This window comes from Falco peregrinus, chromosome 6, assembly GCF_023634155.1.
Source record: "Falco peregrinus isolate bFalPer1 chromosome 6, bFalPer1.pri, whole genome shotgun sequence".
Lineage (NCBI taxonomy): Eukaryota > Metazoa > Chordata > Aves > Falconiformes > Falconidae > Falco > Falco peregrinus.
This window is the reverse complement of record NC_073726.1, coordinates 59,124,434-59,135,698: the sequence shown is the minus strand read 5'-3', so window position 1 is coordinate 59,135,698 and position 11,265 is coordinate 59,124,434. Positions and strand designations below refer to the sequence as shown.

At 46.3% G+C, this 11,265-nt stretch overlaps 1 protein-coding gene across 3 annotated transcripts in view; it reads left to right on the top strand.

The window, feature by feature from the left end:
- The first annotated feature begins 699 nt into the window (after window positions 1–699).
- The window catches only part of CYTH4 (cytohesin 4), a 35,590-nt gene continuing 25,024 nt past the window's right edge, over window positions 700–11,265 (top strand). For 2 of the 3 annotated variants that reach the window (XR_008747814.1, XM_005232875.4), the window contains exons 1-4: window positions 953–986; window positions 6,729–6,811; window positions 9,140–9,240; window positions 9,497–9,563. Coding sequence is in view for 1 of the 3 variants with exons in the window: in XM_005232875.4 (XP_005232932.3) it covers window positions 968–986; window positions 6,729–6,811; window positions 9,140–9,240; window positions 9,497–9,563 (270 nt within the window). In the remaining 2 variants the exon portion in view is untranslated. Of the gene's footprint in view, window positions 987–6,728; window positions 6,812–9,139; window positions 9,241–9,496; window positions 9,564–11,265 lie in introns of all 3 variants that reach the window. The other variant, XR_008747815.1, reaches the window with a different exon arrangement.

Below are 11,265 nucleotides of genomic sequence, written 5' to 3'. Positions count from 1 at the left end.
GTTTGGGCATCACACCTGGTTTGAATTTTAGCTTGACCTATTTATTCAATCTGACATGGTGCTCTCCTGCATGCTTCTTTTTTCCCATATTGCCTACATCAGAGATCTACCACATAAATCACATGGCAACTCAATACAAGTCAAGGGGAAGTGTACAGCCTTCTGGGGCTGTGTGCAGGGGATGGAGGAAGAGCATTCCTCTGCCTTGCAAGTGGACAGAGCAGCAGAAGTCCCTTCAAAACTGTCCTGCTAATGCCAGCTCCCCCACCAGCTGAGAAATGACTCCATTCCTCCTCAGTTTACTCCATCCTTACAAGGCTTTTCAAGAAAAAGAGTTTGTTACTGGAAAAAAAAGGAACAAGACTGAAAGTACAAGCCACTTAGTGGGCAGTGTGGGAGGGAAGAAAAGAAAAAGACCCTCTTCTCCCCTCCAATAACAATCCTTCAATTTTGGAGCATTCATCCCTCCACCACCTGCTGCAGAATTAACACAGGAAGAATCTTTCCTTTAAAATGAAACCACTTCCCGAAACAGATGGGGTTTCTGAATAAAGAAGTTCCTCTCCCCCTCCACCACCGAGTACCTCAGACAAAAACCCAGAGTACTACCAGCCTCTCACTGCTCATTTCAAACTGCTCCCTCAAACAGAGGTATGTGCTCAGAGATTCCCCCAAAAGCTGCAGGGATGGAAATGCACTTGTGGATTTGCATTTCAGAAGTAGCCAAGAAGCCCCTGTTAGCTCACAGCGGTATGCATATACAGTTTCCTTCACTGATGCAAGCTCAAGAGATGTGGTCGAGGGACGAGGTGAGGAAGGGCGGAGTCACGGGGCAACCCGCCCCCCCTAATGCTGCTACAGTCTTGGTCACTGGCTCCAAGTTGTTTCAGTTCTGTGAAGGATCTGAATGAGCAGAAGAAGGCAAGGAGGAACAACACTTTTGTTGAAAAGTATTGCACTCTTCAGGATGGACTTTTGTCCTGCTGGTAAGCCTTGACCATCTTTTGCCTTGTTTTCTGTGAGGGCTGTGCGCTCAGTTTGACAGGGCAGAGCACACCATGAGATCCCAGCAGCTAGTGTGGATGCTGCGGCTGGTGGCTGCAGGAATGAGATGGTGGAAGATCCCTGGTGGTGCAGTTAATTGCTTGTCAGCCTTCAGCATTAGGCATGGGTTTCTTTTTGCTTGCTCTCCCGTAAGCCACTCCTTTCACATTGGGAGACATTTTCCCACTGATCTGAAAGGTCTTTGTGCTGAGAATGTCTGCTGCTGTGATCCCTTGTGCTGGTGATCCTAAGCTGAGCTGGGGACTGCCTCGGGAGTATCAGGAGTATATGTGACACGTGGGATGAGCACCTATAGGCTTTGGCTTCTCTTCATGCAACTCTGGCATGGCTTGCAAGCTCCTTAGTGGTGTTTCCATACAGCCCCCAGGAGCCGGCTTGACTTTGCAGCGCCTCTCATGCAGCTGGGTATCCCAGTGCAATATGCTTGCAAGGTTTTTGGTACTGGGGCCTCTCTTTTTTATGTCCATGTTAAAGGTAAATTACTGTATTAGGGTCCTGCAAACTCCAAGTGACATGCAGGTAGGCCTGCCTGATCCTGAAATAATTGCAAAAGGCAGATGTGGGTGGGGGCAGATAAGCCACATCTGAGGAGCTGAGAGAAATCTCAGGTTTTATTTACTACTTTGGCAGGTGATGGAAAAAGTAGTTGGGATTCAGCAGGGAAAGGCACACTGCCAGACTGAATGTTTCTAGCCTCTGGCTGAGGAAGTGTGTGTCTGTGCAAAGGCAGCAGATAGGGAGAGCTGAACGGGAATAGGCTGAACAAGGGCCAGGAAGAAAAGGGATCATCATGCAATGGCCCTGCTGTGTCTGACTGTCTTCACAAGCTTCTGCGTATAGGAAATGAAGCACAGAGTGAAGGGAAAGAACAGTGCCAAGTTTCAACTGTTCTGCACCTTTTAGCTCCTAGGTGGGTAGCCAAGGAAAGGGCATGCTCAAACCACATACCAGCCTTGCTTGTCAGGGAAATTGGTGGCATGTATGTCAGCTGAGCTCTTGTCAGCCTCTGGCTATGAATGTTGGTGAAGACAGGTCTTTTCAGATCACCCAGACCTTAAAGCAGCTGTGGGCAAAGCTTCTGCAGGACAAGCTGCATGGGATGAGGCAGGTAGCCTTGTAGTGTGCCTTCCACAGAAACTGAGGCTCTTAGAACTGATGGTCTGACACAGTCATTCACTCAAGTTATGTGTTACGGAGTTAATTATGTTTTAAAAGTTATGCACTACAACAGCACAAAGAGGTCCTGCTCAGGAACAATGCAAGTTTGCTCAGCTTTGGCTAGAGGCAGAGCTTGGAGGCAAGCAATGCCTGAAGAGATGTTCTGGTTCTAACTGATGTCTTTGCTCAGCCCCAACCTGTTACTACACAGCTATGTGGGAAAGTGGTCTTGTTTGACGCTGGTCTACCTTGGGAGCAAAGGTTGCCGCCAGATGCAGTTTCCCCGTGAGCTTTAGAGCACCGGATGAGTTCAAAGTTGCTTGGTTGTGACATGATTTTCTTGAAGGTCAGAGGTGCACATACAGATTTTCTGGGAGCCACTCCTACCTGGAGATGCAATGGTCCTGGCAGGCACCTCTCTGCCACAGCTGCATGCAGATGAGACCTGTGTCAGGGCTGTGTGTGTGTGTGTGTAACATGTGTGTGTGTGTAACATGCAAACCTGATTACTTTAAGTTGTCATATGGGATAAGGGGACCAGAAGGTGACATATATACTTCTTCACACCTTTCCCCTCGTAGCTGGAATGTGCAAATTAAACCTGTGTGAGGTCCATGTTGAACTTCTTCTGACACGAGCTGGAAGAGAACTGTGGAGTGGCTACATGACAGAGACAGATTGGGCTGAAAAGAATTGAGGAACTAGTACCAGCCTGGTACCTGGCTAGGGAGGTGGTGCTCTGTGCTGGAGATGGCACAGCAGCCATATAAAAAAAGAAAAGGATTTCAGGTGAAATTCTTCCACCAGACAGCCTCATCCAGGCAGAAGTTGCCCATCAGGCTTCTCTGCTTGTGTGTTGCCATGGGTGGAGGTGCCCAGACCTTTTAGCAGGCACACTCACAACCCTACATTGCCTTGCAAATGGGCCAGATGAACCTCTGCTGTTATACTGTGGGTGGGTAACACGTGGATGATCTGTCACAGTGCCACAGATGCAGTCCTTCTTCATAACCTTGCCCTACTGTTTTTGCAGTCCATCCTTCCAGCTTTCCTGGGCAGTCACTTCGCACTTACCTCTGTGCTCCGAAGTATCTTCTTATTTGTATACTTCTGCTTGGCGTTGAAAGCTTCACTTAGCACCTGTGCAGCTCTGCACAGCCCGTTGTGATGGGAAATGGGAAAAGCAAACACAGTACTCTGCTGGCCACTGCACCCAGACTTTTGGGTAACTTTGACCTGGCCTCCAGGTGGAGAGGCTGAGGGCATAAGTCACCACAACTGAAATTGAAGTCTGTGTTCTGTTTTGGGTGACAGCACTGAAAATACAAGCCTGGGCAATTCATGAAGAACTGGCAGGTCTTTCTATCTGTGTCTGCCCTGAGAGTGGGAAAAGAACTTCAAGAGCAAGTGTAAGCCCTACAAATGCGATGCTGATGTGCTTCCCTTTCAACATTTTCTCTCTGAAAATAAACATCAAGCAGGGACTTCATGTCCTCTCTGGAGAGGACACCAGCCAGTTTTTTATGCCTTGTGTCTGAACTGGAAGACTTCAGCGTTGGTTTGGCTGACAGGCATCCCCCTGAAACCTGTGGGTGTTTTCATGGCATGTTCTTCATCGGGGTGAAATTTCCCCCTATGCAGAGAACCCTGACTAGGGCTATGCTTCATCTGTGTCTGACCTAGCCCTAGAGGGAAGTGGAACTTGATTATACTGGGGACTTTGAAGAAGCTGAAGCCATTCCTCAGTCCCTGGTGCAGGGATGAAGTCCCTCTGCCATTCCAAGTGTCTGGAGCGAGCCAGGCGGCTCTTCACTTGGAGTGTCCTTCTCCTGCTGGTTCAGCTTGTTCTCAACATGGAGAGGGAAGGAAAGGCAAAGCAGCCTACTCTAATTATCTCATCTGCTGCTTGCCCAGCTGCCTCTGCTGTCTGTGCTGCCTTTCTGTGGACAGTTCCCCAAACAAGACTTTTGGGTTCACTTCCCCTAACTGTAGACCCCAGTGTGTGCTGTAACATTGATGAAAGGCCTCAAAACAGCCTTTAGCAGACCATTAGGCCTTCTGTTTGGGAAGTGGAGTAATGTGCAGGCACTGACCTTGGAATTATTTGCCAAGGCAATCAGGGACTTAAGCTGTTTAGGAAAACTTAGGAGACCTTCCAAGGACCCTCCCTGCAGCTCAGTCTAAATTGCTCTAAAAGTTTGATCCCTTAATTTTTCTCCTTACTATGTCACTCTTACCTGTTCTTTTATCCCTTGATTCCCTCCCCTTCTCCATGATTCATATGCTTTTTCTCCCCTGCCCTCCCCACACACGCAGTCCTCCCCACACACGCAGTCCTCCCCACACACACAGTCCTCCCCACACATGCAGTCCTCCCCACACACGCAGTCCTTCCCACACTTTTCTCGTTCTGACAAACTGGACAGGTAAATCACTTGGGAGCTGGGGTTTTCAGATGTTCAGAAGGAAGGGAGACTAAGTTATTTACAGTCTTGGTTGGGGTCGTGTGGGTGGGATGGTGTCCTCTGGGAGCTTCATGTCTCTTTGAGATGCTTTAGACTGCTTCAGCAGACACAAAACAACTGAAGCAAAGCAATCAGCCACACTACAGACTTTGCTGGGGGGTGGGGGAAGAGGAGGTTCATCATGTATGTCCTACAGAGCTTTTGTAGAAAGAGAGGACAAAGGGTCTTAGTAGTAATTTGTGCAGGAATCACCCCAGTGATTCCACAATTACCAGCCCCTGTAGAGGTGAAAGAGATAAAGCTGGGGAGGCTGAGAGGCTGGCCTCATCTCCTGCAGACATCAGAATGGTGGGAGACATAAAGTAAACTGAAAGACACAGGCACCACTCACAGGCACAGAGCTGACATTCAAGGGGAAGTCAGCCACCCACCTAACAAGCAGCAAAGCCACTGCATGGGGTTTTTTTTTGTTGTTGTTGTTTCTTTTTGTTTGTTTTCTTGCTTGCTTACTTGTTTGTTTGTTTTCCCCTCATACAGATTTGACTGCTGCAAGCTGCTGGATGCCACAGGTTTTCCTCTCAACCAGCTCCAGCAGCCAGCTTCTTTCAGCTCTTAGTGAGGGCTGCTTGCAGAGTGTGGAGGGGATGCGGGTCCTTCCCAGTCCTGGCTTCGTGCTGGTTCCTTGCCCAGTGCTTTCCTCCCAGAGGCTCAGCAGCCTCTCCTCAGGGAATGCAATGCTTGAAAAGAGGGGGAGAAGTGATGGGAGAGAGGCTGCAGCCTCAGAAAATTAATAGGACAGACTTAGCACATGGAAACACAACCAGCCAGGAAGATGAGGGAAAGATTAGGATCAGGGAAGGAAGGTTTCTCTGAGCTGTTATGGCCGTGACAAGAAAGAAGTATGAGATGAATGCCCTTGTCCCCATTGTCCCCTTTTCCTTCTGTCTGTCTTGGCTGGTTCCTTCCCCTTTTATCCCCAGTCATATTTATAGCAGTTGTTTTGCATGTGAGATCCACACTAAGAGAATTTCCAAGGCAGCTGGTGCCACTTCCCCTTTTTCCAGGAAGACAGAAGGCCCAGGGGATTTTGGCTTATGAAACAAAGGAGCAGGGCATCCAGTTACCTGACCTGGCTTCCTGGAGAAGCTTTGTCTTGCAGTGTTTAGATGCAGCAAGGTCCCTGTCTGCAAGTTCTGCAGTGACCTTATAGGAGCTCCAGTGCTCTCAGCCTTGTGTGAGTCCCATTTTTGTCCTGGGGCTCACCATCTGTTTTGCCTCTCTAGGCCTGCAGCCTTCTCTTTCTCCTTGCTGAAGAGGTTGTGCTTCACCTGGATTATATTTAGCAGCAGTGCTGTCACCCCAATTCTTCTAAGTCCTTTATGAATCATTTTGTGGTCGCTTTGGCTCTGCTGGTATCTGTTTAACTTCCTGTACATTACAAGGAAGCCTGCTTGTGTTTCTGTATTGTCTGTAGTCCACAGAACAATGCCACCCACAGATGCTTCTTCTTCAGCAAGGCTTTCATCCCCCTGGATCCTGCCCTCGGACCTGAAAAACCTTGATTCTGTCTCTTAAGCCATTTCTGACTCTAGCTGTGGTGGATCAGTCCATGAAGCCAGTGGCTCTTCATGGGAGGTTTGGATGTAGATGAAGTATTAGATCACCACTTTTCCATATATAAAGATGACAGACATAAAAACCGCCAAAGAGGTAAGACCTCTTCATTGTGCTTACAGTGAGCAAAACCATTGAGTAGGTGGGGTGGGTTGCTGCAGACTTAGATCAGAGAGCTACCAGTGCAGTGGCTGGCTGCTAGGAGGGTTATATGGGTCTGTGCTGCTTGCTGTGGACTGAGAAACATTTGCAGGGCAAAGCTGAGGTGCAGTGGCTGCAACAGCAGGTAACATAGATGCTGAAACACAGAAATCAGAGTTGCTGTAGCATGACCCTATGAGAGGATAGGGGCTGAGAGGCTAAGGCAGCTTTTCCTGTGATATGTTGGCCCCAGTAATATTCTCATGGGCAACTCTGTTCTTTCAGGGTCAACTGACTTGAGTGAGGCTGAAGAGGCTGAAATAGAGACAATCAGGCAGCACAGACAGGAGCTTTTGGAGGACATTAAGGTAAGGACCATCCTCTTCCTCTTGTCTCCCTAGCTTTCTCAAAACTGTCTTCATCAAAAAGTGTTTTCATGTAATAGTCCAGGTCATGCAGAAGTGCTCCTGCACAGGAGACATTTGCTCTGGCATGATCCAGCTTGAATTCTGAACTTCAGGTGGCCTTGGCGTATTTGCTACCAGGGTACATCCAACCTGTGGTACCCTCTGCTGCAGGAGTCATCAACTACCCTAATGGGATATTTGAGAAAGGTTGGTCAGCTCATTAGCAATGATGAGCTGGGATTGCATATTTAGGATTAAGGAAATAAGTATGACTTTACTAAGTCATACTGGCAGGGATCTGGTTCAGCATTTATGATGATTTTTAATTACTGATTACCTGCTAATAACATATCAGTCCTAGTTACCTGCTGCATCTCGCTGTGTTCATTGAACTTTTGTTTGGTTTGTGGACCTCTAACAAGTCCTCCATGATGGATCCTGTCTCTTTCAGAGGTGTGTGATGGCAGGACCATCCACACAAGTTTCTGTGGTTGAATTTGTTTTTCCTTTTCTTTTAGGAGACCCAAACATTTCTCCAGAGACTCCAAAAATGTCTGAAAGTGACAGATTCAAAATCAGTCAGTAATATCATGTTGTGGTCATGCATAGTGCTGTACACTTTCTATTCTGTTCTGCCTCCACCACCATGGAATGGGGTCTCCTACTTGAGAGAGCTTATTGCACTGAATCATTGGATTTGCACTGTTTTTCCCACAACATAAAGATATCCAGATGCCTGGGGAATAGGTGCAATATCTCCTTGTGTAGAGTAAAGGATCAAGTAAAACCACCTATTACTTCTTAGGCTTCCAGAGTCACCATCTCTGCTGCAAATCAGAGTAGTGTCTTGTCCCTTCTTGCAAAACAGGTTGTGAATGTATGTGCGTGTGGTTTGCCTGTGTGGTTCTTATCTCTTCAGTTTTCAGCATAGGCAACGTGCATTGTAGGAGGCAGGATATTTGAATAGGAATACCATGTTTTTTATCCACTGTGGACAGAGAAAAGCTACTAGACTGCACAGACCCCTACTCTAAATCCCAAAGCCATTAACCAATGGGGTATGCATTGTCCAATGGAGCAAGATGAGCTTAGGTGAGAGTGTTTGGAACTAGAGACATTTTCCCAGGTGGATTTCTACAGAGAGCATCTAGCAAACCCTTTAACACAATGAGTTGGGGGGATGTCTGGTGGGAGAGTAGGGAGGAGGGGAGAGCTTGGGTCAAGACTTCCCAGTTACACTGCCAAAAGACAGCAGCGAATAAAATAACAAAATTGATAATAATTTGAAATTCAGGAGCTAAGGTCACAGCTTTGTTACATTTGCACAATAACTAAAGCTTAGTAAGGAACACTCCCAGCTCTGGAGACTGATGAGGCACAAAAGAATGAAGGCCAGAGCAGAAATCCAGAAGCCCTTTTAAATTATGGGATACTGGAGAGCTTCAGTTTCTCTATCTGGGTGCATACTTTGGCCACATCCTTACTCCTTGTTGAGGCAAGATCTGTCATAAAATAATGCTTCCTCCCCTGCTTATTCTGGTTTGCATGAGGAAGAATTTGGGTGATTCCTGCAAGAGAGCTGTGATGCACTGTGGCTCTGAGGAGGGCCATAACTACAGGATGGAAGCAAGGAGATATAGACATCTTCATTTCCTTGGCAACACAGAATATCCAGCCAAGAAGGCCAAGGTCTGTCATGGACCTAAAGGGAACTGAATTCTACAATTGATGATTTAAAATTTGACAGTGATTACTCTTCTTTTGCTCCTCCTCCTTTCTTTCTCCACTTAAAGACAGGCATCTGCTTAATGGTATTTCAATGATAGGTACGTTAAAACCTCCGTGTTTCACAATGTGGCCACTTCAGGTTCATATTGACCTCACAGTTACTGGTTCCACTTCCTCTTTCGTGGACGTGTACCAAGGCTATGCAAAGTAAAAGCTAGAAGGAAATGGGCACAATGGAAGGAGCCTCACATCTGACATTGTTTGAGGAACTGAAATCAACACCATTCTGAGTTCTCTGATATTCTCCATGCTGGCTAAGCTTAGTTTTCCAGTCTTGATTGACAACAGATATAGGAACATCTTTCTGCCCCACTGTCCCATTGTTTTCATCTGGAATCCGTCAGGGTGACCCTAGAGCAGTGTCCATTTCATAGACATCCTTGGCTAGTTGTGACCATCTGACCTGTCCTTTTCCTATGACTGAGGGAAGAACTAAGACTTGCTCTGTATGCGTCTGCTGTTTTCCACTCCATCCCCTTCATCCTCATATTTCTTTTGCAGAAGCTGAAAGAAGAGATTGCTGAAGTGTTTGCGGAGATTGAGTGCTTCCAAAATGCAAAGGAGAGGCAAGAGGCAGACAGTAATCCTGGGGAGCAGACCAGGCAAGTGGGACAAGATGAGTATTCATTTGTTTACAAAGTCTCTCTCTTGATGTTGAGAAAACAAAAACATCTATGGAATTTGCATCACACCAAGGACAGGGAAATGAGAACAGGAATACCCTTCCCTCCTCTAAGATTTCTCTTTATTCCTGAATAGTCAGACAACTGTTCTTGAGACATGTAAGTTACCTTGTGAGTGAATTGAAACATGGACCTTTTTTCTAAGCTTGACTTTCCTCCTTCTTTGTGTTTGCAGCAAACTATCACAGAAGGATAAACTTCTGTCCCTGGGCCGGAAGAAATTCAACGTGGACCCTGCGAAGGTAGGATTTGCTCATTCCACTTACGAGGAGAAAGATCTCCTGTTGGCTACTGGTCCACTTGCAGTCACCAATGTCAAAGGGACTACATATGTCATGGTTCTGTGGGGCTAGTTTTCTACCTCACTAAGGCTCCAATTAGTAGCACCCTCCACCCTGTCCCTGAATAAGGTCCCCTGATATGATCAAGCTGTGTTGCATCTCCCCATCACGTGCCTATAGGCCACCCCATCAGGTACAACCCAAAACTAAGGGAAATAAAGGGAGAACAGTTTAACACTGCCAATGTGTCAGAAGAGCCAAATCTCCTCCAGCCCAGATCTTCTTGCCTGTGAGAGGCTAAGAATTGGCCATAGTGTAAAGGAGGAGGATGAAGTAAGAAGGTGAGAAGTTTTGAATGTCAAATTGCTTAGCTAATTCAGAACAGAAGACAAAGTGCTTCTGTACTTTTGGAAGTAGTTTTTGTTTTGATAGTATTGGTTGGACTGTGGTGTGAATCCAGGTTTTCTACTTTCTGGGGCTCTGACCAGTGTGCTCCAAACTCCATAGCTTTCAGCCCTCTGCAGAAAGCTCTAAAATCATTATGATTAAGCAGAGAAGATGTGAGAAAGACAGCTTTGTCTTGCTTCCTCCTCACTGGTGCACCATTTTTTGAGCTCTGTAAGGAAAACCACAAGCTTCAATGATTGCTTGCCAGCTACCCACCGCAGCTAGTATCGTGGGTGGCTGCTGGTCTGAGTGACAACATCTCATGTCTCCTCCTCTGCCCTCCTGAGACCCTCAGGATGCCTTCCCCAGTGCCCACGCCACAGCTGGAGTGCTTGCCAGTCCCCTGGACATCCCTCTGCCAGTGGAAGCTGTCTCAGAACAGTAATATCAGTACTTACAGCCTGCGTGAGAGCAGGCTTCATTTTGTGGTTTTGTCTGACCTTTTTTTTGAGACCCCAGAGGCTTTTCTGTCTGTGGCACTGTGCCATGCTGTGTGGATATACATATTATGTATATCTACATATATAATATATATGTTCTGTGGAAATACCTGAGCTCGTTCTGACTCCAAACCAGTTTAGCTTTAGTAGTTCAATGCTGATCAACCTGGTTGAAATGTTATACTACGTGCATATATTATGCAGATCTCTGTTTATTGCTTCCCTTTTGCTACATGCCATAGGCTGAGTGGTGTTGCAATGCAAGGAACTTTCTTCGCACCTCATTGCTAAGGTTGCACTTCATCCATGCAATGCTGATACTTTAAATGAGTTCCTACCTCCAAGATCTCAGGGCAAATTCCTGAGGCTAGAGGAGGTAAGCATTAGGAATCTGGCTGAATGAAACCTTTAGGGAGAAACGTTTTCTTCTGGAAAATGGAGCTACATCATCACTGCAATGCTTTGCAAAATTAAATTGATCTTCCAATTCCATCTGGGGATAAAGAAAAGAAAATAGTGGGGAAAAATCTCACAAACATTTCAATTTCTTCTTTTGAAACTGCTTTTTCTTTGGGGCATTTTAGAAATAGTTTCTTATATATTACAAGGCAAAGTGAATTGGTTCTGCTGAAGTAGAACATTTTGATGGATCTAAACCAATTTTCATTTCTTTATTGTATTTTGTGAGGAGACTTGCAATGTGGTCTGGAAACTTGCAGTGGTTTTAGATATTATTAAGAATCTTAAAAAAACCTTAACTTTCTGTGACTTTGAAA